Here is a 19,777-nt window from a genome sequence, read left to right as displayed (position 1 = left end):
GAGACTGGCATGATCACAGAAAGTAACTTAATTAAGGAGCTGGCAGAACGGAAAGGGAACAAGTACAAAATTACACTGGTTAAGACACGTGGTCAGGACACCCAGCCATCTGGCAGTCTGGAGTGAGTGCCTAGGTATTTTTTGAGACTGTTCTCCTCGGCAAGGGGAAGTGGAGGGTGAGAACAGCTGTCTTAATTGGAAGTGTTAGTTTCAAAATAATACAACATACCAGGTTAAAAGATACATTTATACTTGTCACAAACCTCTTGATGGATTTGCTTAAGTCTCTCCAATGAGTTTTCATTGAAATAATACGTTACAGGTCTGTAAAGACATATAAAATTGTTAAGACAGGTTTCTTAATCATGCTATAAATAATTTTTCTCCCATGACTTGATGGTACTGTCAAACACAAAACACTCACTGATTTCCAAATTTTGCTCAACAGAAATATGCAACATATAATTTTAAATAATTCAGCAAATATAACAAGGTCCTTCCTTATGACACAGAAATTAATCCTTGAAGACTACAAAAAATTAGTGTCACTTACTGCAGAATCATAAAATTGTTTATGTCGGAAAAGACCTTGAAGGTCATCGAGTCCAACCATAAACCTCACACTGTCACCTCCAGCACAAAACCCTATCTATCCGCACACTTTTTAAAATCCTCCAGGGACAGGGACTCAATTACTTCCCTGGGCTCCTCCAGTGCCTGGAAACCCTTTCTGTGAAGAAATTGTTCCTAATATCTAGCCTAATCCTGCCTTGCTGCAACTTAAAGTCATTTCCTCTCATCCCATCATTGGTTACTTGGGAGAAGAGCCCAGCACCCACCTCACCATAATCTCCTTTCAAGGAGCTGCAGAGAACGATGAGGTCTCCCCTCGGCCTCCTCTTCTCCAGACTAAACAGCCCCAGGTCCCTCAGCCGCTCCCAGACCCTTCCCCAGCTCTGTTCCCCTTCTCCAGACGTGCTCCAGACCCTCAAATTCTTGGAGTGAGGGACTAAAAACTGAACCCAGGATGTGAGCTGCGGCCTCACTAGCACCAAGTTCAGGGGGATGATCCCTTCCCTGCTCCTGCTGGCCACCCCATGGCTGATCCAAGCCAGGTTGCTGCTGGCCTCCTTGGCCACCTGCACCACTGCTGGCTCGTGTTCAGCCACTGTCAACCAGCACCCCCAGGTCCTTTTCTCCCCCAAGCCTGGAGCATTGCACAGGGTTGATGTGACCCAAGTGCAGGACGCAGCACTCAGCCTTGTTGAACACCATCTCGTTGGCCTTGGCCACTGATTGTGCCTGTTCAGATCCCTCTGCAGAGCCTTCCTGCCCTTTAGCAGATCAACACTGCCACCCAACATGGTGTCATCAGCAAACAGACTCCGGGTGCCCTCAATCAATACCAATAACATTATAATCAGTAATATATCAATAAACCTTCTCAGCTTGCTTGTATTTTGGACTCCAATCCTTCTGGGATTTCTCCATCAAGTATTTCCCACTACTAAAATGCTCTGCACCTGTTTCTCTAATTTTTCAACTTACTTGAAAAGGGGACTCAAGAATAACGCAAATTCTTTGATAGACACTGCTGACAATACAAATCCAATTTGTCAATAATTAAAGCCATAAAGATCAGTGCACACTTTTGATCTTTGTATTTAATTTCTATAAAACAATCGCAACATCAAATTTGTTAGATGTCATCATTTCAGGTATCTTTGTATGACTGCATGAGAACATTCTCAGAAGTAAAATATAATACATTGATCAGAGAGTCATTATGCAACTTTTAGAAAGAAAATTACTGAGAAAATGTCTGATTTTTTAAAAATATATTTCTTCAGTGTACATATATCTATGATTAATGCAGAATCATATTATTTTCAGTGAGGTTTGCATTCTGGAGTCTTATTTTCCACTGCCTTGATCGTAAACATCTGCTCATCCCCATTTATGTCACATCAGTATAAAATTCTACTGCTAGCATAACTCCTAAATTCTAGTTTTTGCAGAAAAGATTTCCACCCATTTTTTCGCAAGTGATTCTTCTGAAAGAAAGGAAAGTGATTTATTTCTTTAATCACAACATTAAGACAAAGACATCTCCAAATAATTTTGTCTATTATTCAGGCTACATCACCTATACGAAATACTGTGTGGGGCACTCACACTCCCATTTATACACACACACATGTATCTGGACCAGCATTCAGCAGCAACAATTAAATCAGTCCAACTCAACAAGCTACCTGAAGAGCTATTTCTCTTAACACTGAAGATGAAAGACTGCCCCCTCATCAAGGGGTAAGAATACTTACGGAGAAAGGGGGGTTAATCTATATTTAAATCATAACTTTGAACTCTCCAAGTAAAGCAGCAAATGATCTCACTTTCCTGATGAAGAATTTAGACTTAAGTTTTTAACGTCATCGAATAAAATATAAAGGTTTGGCACAGCTGATCAAAACAAACGAAAATTCATTGTGAAAGAAGTGCAGTAAGATGGAGATTTCCACAATTATACTCAAGAAGCTTTCAACAGACCAGATATGAAAAGGAAATTCATAGTCAAGATGATCTTGCATTTTATACCTCTTGTTTTCTTCTGCTAGCTTACACAGCGCATACGTGATTTCAGCAGAGGCAAGAATCGCCCCATGGCGCGTGTGCAGATCTGTGCCCACTGCTAAAGGCAGAAGTCTTGGCAAAACTGAAAGAGATTAAATGTTTTTTTTTTTAAACAAAGCATAGTAACAGATCACAGTTCTAAACATAAACTCGTCTGCCTAGAAAAAACATGGGAAAACTCTTTCTGGAAATCCGGGCTACGACGTGAAAATCAAGTTTTACAATTATTAGTAAATTCTCACAAAACACAATAAGCCACGTCAGGAAACTGTGCTCACACCTTGCTCTCTGCTTGGAGTAAATAAAATTACACACTTGCTGGCTGACCAGCATGGGAAATGAGGCCTGTAGAGCCACAGAACTTTACTACCATGTAAACCGCCACCTTCCCGTTCCCCTACAGGGAGTCCAAGTAAGATCTGTCACTACAGCTTTGCCTGGGTATCAGCTGCTGGCTTCCGGCAGTTCATGCATCCCAGACACCTGAGCGGCTGAGGAAAGGATCATTCATCTTGGAACTGGCAGGGTCCAGTGTAGCTGGGTAACTGAAGTCCAGTCCCCAGAGAAAAACAGATTTGGCAGTATTTTATAATTTTTGCATAAAATCTGAAAATTGGTAAAGCTGTCACAAGACTGTATTAAATTGAAGGAAAAATCTTAATTTTTAAATCCCGATGCACTTTTCAACCTCCTCATCACATTTCTGCAACACAGGCTATAACGCTCACAGTGGCTGCTATGCAGAACTCATTTGTTACCTACCCACATTTGCCATGTAGTCGGGAGCCCGTGGAGTGAGGTTATGCAGAGCTTTGGTGGAAAGTTCTCGAATAACGCTGAAGATGTAAAAAAGTATTTTTTAAATGTTTGAGTTAGCAGTTTAGTAGAACTAATGTATTAAAAAATAATGTTAAGAATGAACTCCTGTCCCTGACCAAAACAGATACCCCAGCAATGTTAAAAATTACAGTATTCCCAGCCCATCCTGTGCTTCTCCACCTCAAAAAAAAAATCAACAAAACAAAAGACAGGACCAAACAGACCCATATAGGTAGCTTCTAGCTATATGGATAGAACCTATTGCTGAAAGACAAACACACACAAGTGTGGATCCTAGAACCCGAGGGCTCGTTCTGTACATTGGCAGGGACACCACATTAAACTGTCATTATTTCTCATGATGCAAACTATTATCAGCACTGATATCATCTCATTTGTGTTACATGTACATATTTTAATCTTCATGAACACTGAATATGACTAAGTACCATCTGTATGCATGAAATCTACTTTAATTATGATAATTGTATGTTTACCCCTCACATACACTACATACAATATAAATGTGTTTTATTAATCTATTAACAGATTGAGGTCATGGCAAAAAGACAAAATACATAAACATGTTTTAAGTGACAATATGCCAGGGAGGTATAGATGACATCAGCTACTCCTTGTCCCATTTTCCTTTAGTTAAACACTATTGCAAACTCCAGTAAAACTAAAACTTACCACAACAATCTAGGAAAGCATGACATGCAGAACAGTAACCTCCTGGATATTAATAATTAGGCATTAAGAACTTACCCATCCCAGTGGTTAATCTTCACACTAACTAAATGGTCAATCATAGGCTGTGTATACTCAGGAAAGCCAGCAATATACACACTGAAAAAGAGAAAACCATAGAGAGAGAGTACACAATCAGCATCTGTGTGTATATGACCACAACTTACTCCAAAATTTAAATCCCAAAAAACTGCTTAGACTTAAACAAGATGCAGCTGAATGAAATAATGCAACAGGAAATATTTTATAGTTCTTGAAGAAAAACTAAATCCCTTTTTTAAAATTCTTTCAGATTCTTGATTAAAACAGCTATACATACAAAAAGCTTGACAACAATGAAAAGCGAAAGTAAACATTAAATTCCCATTGTTACAAGGCAGAAAAATGTAGATGTGTATATTAACTTATATAACTTTTTCCAACTGGAGAAACATTAATGACACAGTACACAGTAGAATTAAGTTTCAGAAATGTGCTATGTCATCATATCCACAACAGTCCAAAACTGAATATGGGTTTTCAACTTGCCCTTTTGAAAAAATCAAACATAAAAAAGTCAATTCTGACAAAAACTTGGCTGCAAAGCCATGCCCTCAGGGGTAAGGGAACACCAATTAATCCCCTAGGTAACCTGCATCAGTACCTAACTTTAGAATCACATTTGCTTTCCAGTCTTCAGAAGTCTCAACTACTGAGGTCAACAGAAGCAAAGTCAGATGTTTTTCAGTACATCTGATGTTCGTTAAATAATCTTGGAAAGCTGAACCATCAACAGAATGTATTTGTGTCAAAACGGCAGGTACAAAGTGATGAAATCAAGGACATGGGGATTACCTCAATTTCACCTTTTCAGATCTTCTGAGTGATTAACTTTGCAGCCATAATAGTGTTCCATTAATATATGTGCGTTTAATTGGAAGTAAAATAAAATCAAACCCTAAATACTGTTGCATGTTACCATGCTGATATCTATGTAACTCAACAGAAGGCTAAATCCTTAAATCTGCAGCAAACCTTAGTCACAGGATACAGCAGCACTTTCTACTGCTGCTAAGAGCCCTGGAGGGGTACTGGACAATTGGTCTTATTGAGGGTTGCTGCCAGCAGAGAATGATAAAATTCACTACTCATTGGTTCCCTTCTCTGTCCTGGAAGAACATACACTAGCAGATACACTTCCCCTGCCATACTGGAGTTTTGTTCTCTCCTTCACAGTTGCTTTTAGGATCTTAGTTTTAGCACTCCCCATTCTTTCCAGGCATTTTAATCTGAGCTTCCATGCCCAGCCCAAGGTTGATCTATTCGGCCACATCTGTAACCCAACTCCACTGTCAGTTTTAGTTTATAACCATCTTTAACTACGGTCTTCATCCTTTGTACCCTACCAAGTACTCAATGCAAGCCCAGCCTTTTGATAATAGTGCTGGTAAGATTTTTGTATCCCACCCTACTTCGATTAAGAAGCTTCTTCCCTAACTCTGCTTTCACCAAGCGCAGAACTCCTGGAATCACACAATTTCTTTACCCCCTGTTCATACAAAATGGGTTTCCTCTACTTTCCATCCTCAGAAACAGATGATGATATTTGAGGTGAATTCTCCAAAGACCGTCCGGCAAAAAGTTTCAAGAGGGTACCGAGCATGAAGAACTTGCACAAAAATATTTAGATTTGAAAGGCTATATGCAACTCTTCATATACACGTGCATACAGATATATAAATATATGACACTGCGCCTATACAAGAATATATTATAACGTATTAACCAATGCCAAATTCAACTGTAGAAACTGACACATTTTTCGAGCTTTCATTGCTCAAAGGAATCTCCCTTTCAAATAGCAGCATTACATTGGCATACAAAGTGTCCTGGGATTGTTTGATCTGGGTTGGGGAAGAGCAGCTAAAGATTCCAAATCTGTAATAAGAACCTCAAACAGCTTCTTCCATCTACATAAACAATTGCACCACCTTAAGGCACACTGATCAGAAAGGTCTGTCTTTCCTACCACAGCATAACGATACATGTTTTCTGTGCAGCCAAATACCTGCTGGTGGACTTTTCCTTTGATGTTACTCAGACAAAAATAAGGAAATAATTATTGACCCAAATAATTACAACCTGCTTGAACAGCAAAATGGTGAAGATCTTATACGTATTATAATGAATGAGATGACAAATACTTTTCAAAAAAGAGTTTGATTAACAGCATGATCCATTGATACCATGTTCAGTGTTACAAGCTGCATAAGATTAACTATGAAGAATTTACAAACTTATTCTTTCTGTCACGATTTCAAGAAAGGCACAGGAGGGGGAGAAACGTAAAAGATCCTGGAAATCTCAATGAAAGGAGAAATAAATGAGCATTTGTAAAAAGGGAATAATTTAACAATTCAGCTTTCAAAAAGTATGAAGAGCATAATTAGACTCCAAGTCCAAACTATAAAAAAGAGAAAATAAACGGTGCATTATTAATTTTGAATATTTTCCATTTTCTGTTATTATAAAAAGCCAGAGTTTAAAATAGGACATGGACATCATACAGATCAAGAGCAGCATCAACCATCAAACCACCGCCTCTCAGCTCAGTGGGTGTGAGCTCTGGGAAGGGGTGTGGGGGAACTGAAGCACGGAAAAGGTATGTACAAGAATAAATGACTGTGCACAAAAGGGAAAATATGGAGGTGAGTAGATCAGTACAAAAATAGTTGAGGAGAGAAGAGAGGGTTCCAGAGCAAATCGTCTTAAAAACTGCTCTCTGGAAGTCACAAAGCTGGCAACAGAGCACACACCACCATATACATGTGTGTTATTTCTGTTCCCCAAGAATATAATCTCCCCAAGCCTTTCTAACCTGCTGGCTTCCAAGCAACACACAACTGCACAGGGCAGTTTATCTGACCCATCTCACCAGGCCTGACTCACACCACAGGTGCCCGTCTACCGACTACAGAGACTCCAGACAGCTCAGCCAGACTGTCTGTGGGCCTCCTACAGCCAGAACCCATCCCAGGCCTTTTCATCTCAGAGGAAGTGCAGCCTGATGGTCCCTGTAGTTACCCTGCACACTCAGCTTGACTCTGAATTCCCTTGACCTCAGCGTTCCTGTACTGTCAGGCAGCTGCCCAGGACAGAAACCACTACTCCAAGGCCAGCTGCTGATGTGTAAGAGCACCACACCATGACAATATTTTCCGTTCCGTTCCATGAAGAGTCCACACTGCAGCGATCAGTTTGTTTTCCGAACCCCGCTGCACGCGGTGGTTAGATCTGCACTGAGCTGCATTTGGAAAACTCACGCACTCAAGGTAAAGGTCTAAACACAAACCACAAATTCAACAACTTGTGCTATGTATTATTTTAAATGGATATTGATTCTTCTACCCATATCAGAGTCTTTCTTATTGCTACAGCTCTTCAAAATCCCCCTGCCTGCTCTCACCTTGACCAGCTTAGACAGCTTTGCAATACCTGCAAATGGCAACTCTTGGTTGTTTCATCCATGCAGACAAGGAAATCACAGTCACATTTACACTGTATTTTATGCATAATAAGCAGTTTGATGCAGAAATGAGAAATAAATTTTATTTATTAAAAAACAACATTAATAAACTTAATGTACCATTAGGTGAAACACTCAGACAAATACCTCATTATGCATAAGGCTGCTGCTTAGGAACACTGAGAAACTTACCTTATAGTCAGATAACAGTTAACTCTGTTACCAACAGCAAAATAATCCGCTGCCGTTAGAATGTCTATGCCATGTGGAAAAGTACCCTACCAACAGCATAGGGAAGAAAAATAAGAAAATATTTAAAAATATTTAAAAACATGAAATACTTCCCAAATAGGCAATGCTATTGAAAACAAATCTCCTACTGCTGTTCAAATACAATTTTATTTCTGATTTACAGTAAAATCACTTGTTCTAAAGATATAAAGGACATCAGCTATATAAACAGCAAAATCTCTAGCTTCATTTATGAGTCAATGACCAAGTCAAAGTAGCTAGCAGCAAGTAATTAACTATGCAACAGCTATCTTAACACCTTCAAGTCATATCCAAATACATACTTGGTGAATGCACGAATATAGACGCACACAAAAAATTATTCCTCTAAAAGAAAGTTTAAATAAATGAACATACTCAGTTAATGTACCTCAGACCAAGTACCTGCTGCAAGTTTGCTGAAATATTAAATTAGGAATTTAGGCACTAAGAAATGCATCACATGTAGAACACACGGGACCTCAATTGCTTCCATTTGTTTCTACTTACATGTATATTTTATGACTTATTTATTAATTGACTAAAAAACCAGGGTTAGTTTGTTCTTTTTTAAAAAGAAGACTGGTTCCCAGCAAAGCCTGAAATATTGAATCCCACAGAAGTATCACATGATTTCTGGCATCACTGCTCAAAATAGTCTGTTTTAAGAAGATCACTTATCTTCCTAAATATGCAATTGCCACCTAAATATTTGCCTTTATATACAAGCAATACAATTCAGATATTCAGAATTTTGATTGGCTGACTTCACACAGCATCACAGAGCACAGCCGGTTTGGAATGGGGGAGGCAGTATCACCTCCACAAGCCATAATTAAGCACAAATGGAAAACAGCCAAGTGAGACAGCATGCTCAGTAACAAAAGGGACAATCATGTGGTGATATTTAAGCAATAAGGCTATGTAGGAGTACAGGTTCTCGACATGGTATAGCTCTGTTTGTTTACAGCTCACTCATCTCTTCCACATTAGCCTGGAATCAGACTACACCAAGAATGACAGAGGGAATATTTAGGGCTTACCCAAGAGACTATCTTGAAGCCCCAATACCCGTGAAATGAATGCACTCTTCAAAAGCCTAATGAAACACTGGCTAGAGACGAAAACACACACTGGAGAAATACCTCTGTGATTAACAGCCCCAGAAGGCGACATACAATTAAATATATCAGAATGCATACTGTCCATAAGAAAATCACAAGTAAAAAAATTTCAACTTTAGCTCCTGGGTGCTGCTTGTTATTTATTCCTCGGCTATAACTATGCCACTTTGACACCATCTCACCAATGGTCGTGGTGCCCCAGCGAATGTCAGGTTCACGAATACAGAGGTCATGGCCTGGGAGAGACTGACTTCCAGAGGAAAAACAAGCAGCTTCTATTCTGTCAGAACACTGCAAGCTTCCTTCCCAAATATAAAATTCTCTCTTGTAAGTAGTATGTGAACTTCTCATGATCTATGCTTAAAAAAAGAAAAAAAAATCCTTCAATTTTTCCAAAGTTTTCACCTACACAAAGTGAAGTGATAGTGGCTCCTTCCAAGGCCAAAAGAGCTCTCGGACTCAAGATGTGCTGAATTGCAAAGGTGAAGCAGGAGGGAACCAGGAAGTAAGTGAGATCAACTCTTTTCTCCACCTATTTACTATCAGCATTGTTACTCCAGATGGAGAATCTGGATTAGTTCCTTCTCATTCAGAGAAAGGGTGTCTCTTTCAACACAACACAGACAGGTAAAGCACTACTGAGGGTGTATCCACTGGTTAAGCAACCATTTCCCTAGGCAGGGAATGGTTCAACAAGTAAAACTTCTGAACTTCTACAGGAACCAGGTGGAGACTGATATCGTTCTGCATGCCATGAAAACCTATTTCACTGCAAACTCCTTAACATGCAGACATAAAAGCTAAAACTGTTGTGTGTTCTACCAACACCAATAAATTTGAATGTTGAGTCAAAGCAAAACCAATCGCCCAGCTTTCTGCTTGGGAACTGACTGCAAGTATATCTGATTACCCAATAACAACCCCACAAAATGTTTGCTACATAGGAGCATTTCATGTCCTGCAGCCTGCAGGAGCCCTGCCTCACCTGGAACTGGTTGCGTTAGGGTGTTTACACCATTCAGTGGAGCAGGCTGGTTGCTGTGTGGTGACCAAGCTCCCCAGGGCAGTGACACAGACTCACGCAACAATCATGCTGGCTGCTACTTATCACAGACCTAGCTGGGTCAGGTCACCAAAAATACCCATCCTCTTCCTCCTAGTCCTCTTGTGCCCTTCCTCTACTATTAACCTCATTCTACAGAAATACAGACACCAGTTACGGACACATTGCTTAATACCCATAGCTCTAAAGGAATCATATGCCAGCTCATAGAACAGACATCTTCAGGTGTGATATCAGGGGAAGCCTGACAGCATTTTCACAAAGACCCCTTAAAGAATATCTTACTGACAACAAAACCATGCTCATGTGCCTCGCTCTGTCACAAGAGCCACTGAACCACTTTCCTTCCTGCCTTTATTCCCCTTCTCTAAGCTGTATTTATTAGTTCCTGATGTGAAACCAGGAAACTTCGAAATTCAAGACGCATGGTGTTTCTGTTTTAAATAAAGTAAGCTATTTGCTTCTCCTCCAAGGTTGAAAATCAAAGTTGTTTGAAAATTTTAACTACTTAAATGTTGCTAAACTACATAGGAACCTTCCATAACACTCTTTTATAAAGCACTTGGGTATATCCAAAAGTAATAGATTTCTCAAAATACCAGGGTGGAAGCACTACGGTACAACAGGCAAACCAAACACTGAGTTCACAACTCCTAAGCCTAGTTGTATCACCACTCTAGTATCACCTGCTACAGCAAAGATTGTGCAGCACACTTCAGCTTTTTCTTTCCCATTGAAAGCTAGAAAGTCAATGAAACAGAAGAACAACAAAAAAATATCTGCTTTTCCTGCTTTAACAGCACTGCAGTTTGCAAGGTGTACAATGGCCACCATCATACACAGTGATTTTGCTCTTCAGAATGACATGAAGTTACCAAAAAGCTCATTTTCTTCCAAAACTGGAATAACAGAATAAAACTCACATCTCAGAAAAATATTCCACAAGACCTTGTTTGCTGATAATGAACATAATTATTTTGTGACATCCTTTTACTCAATTCCCCTGAAGCCTGTGTCCAATTTTGATTTTAGGCACTATACTTTTACCATAACCTCCAAGGCACTGATGAATGAAGATTCAGGAAAGTCACCATACCTGTCTCCCAACATTCTCCTGGAAGGCAGCCTAAGGAACACAGAATAAACATACCAAAACGAGTTAGGTTTGCTTTTTGATAAACACCAGATGATGCACTCAAAACACACAACAATATAAATGACCCATGGCATTTCTTTTTTAAATAAAGTAAGCTTTGTCAGTAGAGCTAGCCCACAGGGCTTTTTTGTTTCTGCGTCGCTATGTTCTGCTGCTCTTAAAGGTGCATGTTACATGACAGAAGTTGAAGAATGCAAGTTTATTAAACCAGTCACACCCACAAGAGCACTTCTGAGCAGTGACACAAGGCTTCGCGCTGGAGTTGACGGCCAATACCTGTAGACAGCAGAAACTGAGAAAGCTCAGTTTTGTCTGACCACTTAAATGTCATGGCTAATAGTAGGCAAAATTTAATACCTATCTTAACATATGCTGAAGCACTGACATTATACAACCTGAATACAAAATTCCTGTGTGTTTCTTGTATATTCTGCATGAAACAAAACACATCTTGCAAAATGCAATGACTACAACCATAGAATCATAGAGTGGTTTGGGCTGAAAGGGACCTTAAGGATCATCCAGTTCTAACTCCCCTTCCATGGACAAGGACACCTCCCACTGGGTCAGGCTGCTCAAAGACCCATCCAACCTGGCCTTGAACACCTCCATGGATGGGGCAGCCACATCTTCTCTGGGCAAACTGTGCCAGGGCCTCCTCACCCTCAGTGTGAAGAATTTCTTCTTAATGTGTAATCTAAGTCTTCCCCCCTACAATGTAAAGCCTTTCACCGTAAAGAGACTCTCTCTACTATTATGGTATGCAGAAGAAAACCTACTTGACTCCCTGCGCCCTACTTAAATTTTCTCCCTCTGTCAAAAATGCTGATTATTTTTTGAAACTTCTGTAAAATGAAACAACTTTCAGAGAAGAAAGGTCATGGCTGTCTGGACGCTTCTCCTAGGGACTGTCAGTCTCTCCACAAACACTAGCTCCAGTGACTGGACGGCACTGCCATCTCACAGTTCACTGGCACTCAGTCTATACTGAAAATGCCATAAGAACTCTTGACAGACAGAGCTCCATATTTCCTACATAAACACAGTACACGCGCTAATTCACCTGCAAAAACCAAAAGGTTAAGTCAGTTCACCAGGGCATCATATCCTACATGTGGAGCAAGCACTCCCAGAACATCGATGGAGCAAGCCTTAATGCAGCCTGAGTCTCAGAGTGCATTTCTGCAGTGATGTCTGTTTGGGATAACAACTACAGTTCCTGCAAACCTGCCTGGGCTGGTCCAGCTCCTGCTCCCAGTGTATCCATGGTGGGACATGGAGCACAGGCTCACTCCGAGCTGCTTGCCCACTAGCTCAGCAGGTTCTGAGCCCACATCAGCCTGCTGCCCTGCCACCAGTTCCAGCCCCCAGCCACCCAGTCCAGCACGGCCCAGGCGGAATGGCCAGGGCTGTCCCCATGGCAGCACAGTGCAGATCCACCCTGGGGCCACACAGAGCTCAGCCTTCCACATCAGCCACAGGAACTGCAGCAATGCCCCATGCTTGTTCTTTACGCTGCAGCCCAGCTCCTGGCACAGGCTGTTTCACCCCTTATCTCTCTGCTAACACATGAACCCAGCCAGGGCTTACCAGGACATCACTTCAGGCACCAGCGCACTCTTTTTACACACACATCAGCTTTAGATCCCTTTTATGTTGTTGAGATGGAAAGAGACGAAAAGAGAGCTTTCACCCAGCACAGGGAGGATTCGGCAGGGGTGATGCTCTCAATATTGCAGTGAAAGGATTTCACACTTTAATCACACGGAATCATTTCTGACAGAAACATGCTGCTCAGGCCAGGGCCTCTCTGATACCACAGCTGTGAAAATTTTATTTTTTTCTCTTTTTTGTTTTTAAATCGGAAACTTTGATCTCCAAACAATGCAATCAGTCTCAAACAAGAGAAACTTTTTTCCCTTACAATAGAAGTAACATTTTTTTAGATCTTTGAACTTTTTGTAGGCTTTATTTTTTTAATGTGGTCATCCTTTAAGTTCATTTTTGAGAAACTGTATATTTGTTTCTGTAAGAACTTGAAAGCTGAGAAGGGCAAAAATGTAGTAAAATGTGAAGCTGTGTTTTGAAAGTTTTTCCTTTGTACAGAAAAGAAGTTGTACTTCTTTATAGATTACTGTGGAAGAGGATTTTAACGCAGTTGATAAAGGGAAATGCATTTTTACAGTAACAATACAATTGAATTTGATCTGTTTTAGGATGTAAGGGGAGTACAACTCCAGCCTTTTTCTGTGGATTACTGTAACTTTTTAGTAAACGTAACTATAAACCTGTTTGCATTTCTGTAGAAGTCTTAGTATCATATTAGTGACTGTTTCAGAGTAACATCATTTAAATGTATCCCTTCATTTTAGTGCTTACAGTGTTGTAGGAGCCGAATACAAATCTAATTGGCAAGAGATGTCTTAGAGGAACTTATTTATTAGTAATATGTGTGGAAAATAAAAATTACATCAATACAATTTGCTACTAAAATACTTCCTGGGGTCAAGGTCCAAAGTAGTCTAAATTCCAACTTTAGCAGTGGACTTCTTTCCTTTTTTATTTTTTTTTAAAAAGCAAGGTCTTTCCAGTACAGCTTTATGTGATTATCTTTGAATATTCATGTAGAAAAGCATTCTCAAAGCGTGAAAATTCCATATGAAGTTTTATTCTTGCATGAAGAGGGCATTGCTGAATTGCTTAAGGTGAGATTTACTACTTTAATGCAGTTCAATATTTTTCTCAGTGGAAGCATGCTGAAACACTCTACATTGTATAACTTAGTTGAGCAGGCAGCTGACTTCACTACTACCAATGAAGAAAAAAAAAATTTAAAAAAAAAAAATTAAAATAAAAAAGCACAGGTGAGACCGCACCTTGAATCCTGTGTTCAGTTCTGGGCCCCTCACCACAAGAAGGATGTTGAGGCTCTGGAGCGAGTCCAGAGAAGAGCAACAGAGCTGGTGAGGGGGCTGGAGAACAGGCCTTATGAGGAGCGGCTGAGAGAGCTGGGGGTGTTTAGCCTGGAGAAGAGGAGGCTGAGGGGAGACCTCATTGCTCTCTACAACTACCTGAAAGGAGGTTGTGGAGAGGAGGGAGCTGGGCTCTTCTCCCAAGTGACAGGGGACAGGACGAGAGGGAATGGCCTCAAGCTCCGCCAGGGGAGGTTCAGGCCTGACATCAGAAAAAAATTTTTCACGGAAAGGGTCATTGGGCACTGGAACAGGCTGCTCAGGGAGGCGGTTGAGTCCCCTTCCCTGGACGTGATTAAAGGATGGGTGGATGAGGTGCTGAGGGACATGGTTTAGTGATTGATAGGAATGGTTTGACTCGATGATCCAGTGGGTCCTTCCCAACCTAGTGATTCTATGATTCTAATACATTCGCAGGCCCAGGACTGAAATGTACCGCGCCAAAATCACTGGGAAGAGATATGTACAGGCCTACAGACAGTGCTCCAGCAAACAGCTACAGTTCATAAAGATGTCACACTGTAGGAATGTCAGAATCCCACTGCTGCAGCACTAGTCCATTTTCTAAATTCCTCAGAAAAACAGTCATGAAAGAGCTAAGAAACAGTCCAGCAGCACAGCAAAACCACTTAGCATTCATCTGATGTATTCTAAGCACCTAAACTACATGTCAATTTACAGCTAATTGATTAGCTGATACAACTTCAACTGTTGCTTATAGGGACAGATACCAGCATTGCCTCACTAAAAACATATTTATTATTTCAGTTTACTAGCCTTGGAGAAAAATAATTGGTTTGTTATAGGTCCTCTCACTTGCATTATGAAATTACAATTCATAAAAACATGAATCATAGAATCATAGAATAACCAGGTTGGAAGAGACCCACCGGATCATCGAGTCCAACTATTCCTATCAAAATGATATGGTAACTAGCAAATTCCTGCACACGTAGCCCAGTAGCTATAAAGTGTCCCAGCTGCAGACTGTAACTGCATAGGGACTGGGTTCCCAGCTGGCTGCTTTGGCCAAGGTAGGTTTGTGTGCATCACCATGAATCTCTCAGCTTCAGTGGAGCTGCACACTTTATAAAAAAGAGTGGGAAGGTACATTTTCTCCAAATAAGTTTTCAGCCAGTTATAGGGAAATTTACAACGAAAACCAAGATAGTAAAACAAAAGCAAAGAAACCCCCAAAGGAATATAAACCCAGGAGGCCAGAGAGTTTAGAGAGTTCTGTTGGGAAATTTCACCACTGGTTTAAGAAAGCTTTGTGGAGAACGCACATTCCAGCTCTGACAGCTTAAAAACACCACTGTTCCAGGAGAAGAGCATATAATCCCAATTTTAGCAACAAAACTGATATGGTAAATTATTTTTCCTGGGTGCGAGGAGTACATGGACATAAAAAGTTCCAAGGAAAACCATCCCCACATTATTATTCTGCTAAAGTTTTGTGAGACAAAATAAAATAGAAAAATTAAAATAATGAAACATATGGTTTATCGAAGGGAAAAGACAATTTTCTAGAGCTCATTTAATGTTGACAGGATTCCTTCCTCCTTCCTTTAGCTCTTTTTTATTCTTGTACAAAAGGTTTGTCCTCATAATACTCAGGAGATTTTCAGTAACTGAAAATGTTACTATTTCAATCATACTTTCAAACAACTGCAAATCCTTAAAAGATGCCAAATATTTCAATTGTTTTTTAACAATAATTTTCATTTTTCATATAATCCCCTTCTGGAGATGGAAAACTTGGATGCAAGGACCTTAATTTAAAGATTCTGCGCTATCAGAACCGAGACAACCACCAACCTCTTAAGCTGAAGAGTTTGCTGTTCCCACAAAATCTGAAGAAATATGAAAACGTTCTCATGATTTTAAGAACTATCAATCAATCAAGAGGAAAGAAACCCCCTCTCCTTAACATGTCAGAGCTGAATGGAGCCCAATTCAAGTTCACTCATTCATGTGATTATTCCTTATAATGATTATTCATGAAAGACATGCACAAGCCAGCTCAGAATGCTTCCGGGGCTTCAGAAGAACAGTCTGAGTTTGTTCTCTCTGACCTCAGGGTTCAAAATATCTCTACGTGCTGTTTTGTTTTATTGGTGCTCTGCATTATAATATATTGCATATTGTAATAGATGGAAAATCTAGGAAAACATGTTGTTTATTTATGTGCGCATTTAATGGGAGTAATGATTGGAAATAATAAGGATTCCCAGGTATTTTCTTCAAAACTGTAGCAATGCCCAGTAAACACAAAGTATTTATTTGCCTGCCTTTCTAAAATAAGAAAAAAAACTTTCAGTACTTTTGTGACTCTCCATCGAAACAGCAAATTTTTGACCCCTTCTGAATCAGAATGCACTCATGAAAAAAATAGCTAGACTGGAGATAACTGAATTCCAGGCTGCTCCACAGCTTGGTTTAGAGCAGAAGAGGAAAGTGAGAAGAAAATGTACGGTGTTTTGTACACTTTTGCAATACGGAAGCACACTTTACACTAAGCTTGTACAATTAGTAAGTGTACCTCATTCAGCATCATAGTGCATGGTCAAACTATTGCTTTAAGTGTAGAAACATAATGAAGATTACACACGACAATTACGTCGAGGCACTACAGGTAAACAGTACGCTTTTAGCAGCAATCACATTGCAAAGAATACTCTTCTTTATAGAACTGCCACTGATTCCTGGAACAATTTCAGGAATTCTCTTTTCAACATTCACTCCATGTTTTGTGCAGTTCTCAGGAAAGCAAAGCTATCTTTGTTTTCATTTAAGGATTTTATTTGAATAAAGGGACTTCAAAATTAACAAAGAATTGCACATTTTGCAATGCCTAAAATTTAGATGTTGAAGTTTTGGGGAAAGCAGCATTGATCATATACATTAGTTATACAACATGTGATGAACACGTTCCATCTGTACTCAGCAATCTGCAGCACCTTTACTTCCATGGTTTGGTTTTAATCTGCTTAGACAAAGTGATTTGTGATAAGGACACAAGCAACTGACTCACTTCCCCAGCAATTACACTGCAGCTTCATTCAGCAGCTGAAACCCTCAGAGACATGGCTAGAAAAAATACGGATGCTATCCAGGTATCTCTAAAAAACACTGCTTATGTTATAAATTCTTTAGCTTTCTAAATTTCAGTCAAAAAACTAAGAGACACTTGTTAATTAATTTTCATTAATTTGCATGGTGCAAAGGCTGCCATCCTTTTTTTTTTTAACTCCTAAATGCATTCACAGATCAGTTTATTCTTAGGAACAGACACCTGTTCTTCAGCAGACATTGTTCGGTCCTGTGTTCAAGTTAACACAGCTCCAGTGGGGGGTTTGGTATATCTGCATAAGATAATTTATTTTATCTGTTGAAACAGACAACTTACACTTCTTTACTTTTTTTAAAGCAATAAGTTCAAAACGTAAGAAGCAGTATGTTCAACACACTGATGTAAACTCTCAGAGATGTCCATTCTCTCTTCTTCTCGAATTCTTCAACTTTTCCTCCATAAATTCCTTCCCAAGAACACAAACGCATTCTTTTCGATTCCCAAGAGCACAAATATTTTCTACAGAGAGGTCCCACATGACATACTTTGGTGTCAGTTTTATTAATCAGATAACGACACCTACCTAATGGATTTAGCACTTTGTTTTAAACCGTCCTACAGAAGGAGTTGTGTACAATAACAATCTTTGAAGGAGAGACATTATTCTAGAAATGCTCAGCTTACCACAATTACAGAGTAACAGCTGATGAGCAATTAGAAAAGTGTAACTTTACAAAACTTACCAGCTTGGTGACTTGAAAAACATACAGTGTACATATTATGTACCTCTCTCTTGTCTTTGATACTCTGACTAGAAAATGATAAATAGCTGTTTCTCAGATACCTTATCATAATCATCATGACAGTAAACCAGCAGATTATGACCTGTGGCCATAAATCAAGATGTGGATCTGAGGATTACAGAATTTAAAATCTAAATTTACATGATATTTCTAAGAATTTTAGAAGGTACTCTTCTGCTCACAACAGAACTTATTGCTTATATACCATAATTCTACAGAGCTACGGCTACAAATTACTGAATTAAATGAAAGCAAAAAATAACAGAAATACATAAGCTAGAAAGTGATAACTTACGGAAGCAGCTCTTCTGCAATTAACATCACGATCGAAAACTGCAGCAATAACCAATGCACTGAGGAAATAAAATATTGAGTTTTAGTACCAAAAATATGAGAAGAAATATATAACACTGTCATTTCAACATTTAGACTTCCAAGCAGCACTTCTAAGAAGCATTATTACTATTTATAAATACAAGCCTGAACTAAAATTTGTGCTGAAACAACCATGTACTTCCTTGTTTCTATACTTTGCTCTGGACTTGCACAAACAGACAACTGCTGTCATAATCTAGCAAAGCAATTTAAGGCAGACACACAAATATGTTTAAATGCACAGAATGGTTTTCCATTTTACATATTGCAGGAGTCTAAAACCTGGACATAACTATCATCTCTAACGTGTGACTCAGACTGCAATTTTAAATTAAAACTTGGAAATAGTTTCTCAACAGCCAAATCTACAGCAAGTCTTATGTAAGGCTTAAGCAAAACTAAAAGTGAAGCAATGGAAACTTGCAGCTCTCTCTACAAGAACAATTACATCCTCTAAGTAATAAAAAGCAAAAACCAATATGCAAATCCTGCTAAAAAGCGACCTGCCATATAAACTGCAAAGTGGTTTTATTAGAAGGTGAACTGCAGACACAGAAGTATGATTATACAAAACTATTCCTTTGTGCACGTGAAGCCTGGTAACCCTGAGCAGTTTAATAATTCTGCCTCAGAATAACTCCTTTTAGAAGATGTGCTACAGAACAGGAGAGGCAATATATCCCGGGACATGGTGTCTCCAGCTTTAGAAATCCACCTCCAGCATTCCATTAACTCCAGTGACAAATAAACATCACTTAAGGAGAATCATTTAAGCAGAAAATTACTCCTTTCAAACTCTGAAACTCTTCATTACAACATTTATTGACTCCAGGCAAAACAGGAAATAAATACTGGCTGAATAGTAAATCCCAGATAGCTTTGCCTTAGCATAAATATATTAATTACAATAATAATATCAAACTACTCTGGGTGGTGGCTATTGTATTCATACAGTGTTGTTAAATAATAAATACTGTGTTGTTAAAATTCACTGAAAAGCACACTTCATGTTCCCTCTGTAATTTCAGTTTATCTCCATTGAGGAAAGCAAGAATGAAATGAAAATAAACTGCAAATAAATTGTTCCAGAGCCAGCAAATGCTTTCCTACTACTACCTGCATAACCAATTCCTCTCTCTGCCACAAAGCCATTAGGTGATTGTTAAGACAAAAGGTGGTCATCCAAACAATTGCAACTGGAAGAGCAAAGGGTTAAGAAGCATTCCATAGGGA

The 19,777-nt window shown here is 39.4% G+C and overlaps 1 protein-coding gene across 1 annotated transcript in view; it reads right to left on the bottom strand.

Annotated features, from left to right (window-relative positions):
• Nucleotides 1-19,777, bottom strand: part of TBCD (tubulin folding cofactor D) — a 132,229-nt gene that overhangs the window by 47,459 nt on the left and 64,993 nt on the right. Inside the window, exons 15-21 of the mRNA XM_069872308.1 lie at nucleotides 18,465-18,522; nucleotides 11,262-11,291; nucleotides 7,901-7,986; nucleotides 4,222-4,302; nucleotides 3,397-3,470; nucleotides 2,599-2,716; nucleotides 264-324 (exon numbers count right to left, since the gene is read on the bottom strand). Of these exons, the coding sequence (XP_069728409.1) occupies nucleotides 264-324; nucleotides 2,599-2,716; nucleotides 3,397-3,470; nucleotides 4,222-4,302; nucleotides 7,901-7,986; nucleotides 11,262-11,291; nucleotides 18,465-18,522 (508 nt within the window). The remainder of the gene's footprint in view (nucleotides 1-263; nucleotides 325-2,598; nucleotides 2,717-3,396; nucleotides 3,471-4,221; nucleotides 4,303-7,900; nucleotides 7,987-11,261; nucleotides 11,292-18,464; nucleotides 18,523-19,777) is intronic.

Source organism: Phaenicophaeus curvirostris, chromosome 19 (assembly GCF_032191515.1).
Source record: "Phaenicophaeus curvirostris isolate KB17595 chromosome 19, BPBGC_Pcur_1.0, whole genome shotgun sequence".
NCBI classification, from domain to species: domain Eukaryota; kingdom Metazoa; phylum Chordata; class Aves; order Cuculiformes; family Cuculidae; genus Phaenicophaeus; species Phaenicophaeus curvirostris.
The sequence above is the reverse complement of the archived record's forward strand: the minus strand, read 5'-3'. Positions and strand labels throughout refer to the sequence as shown.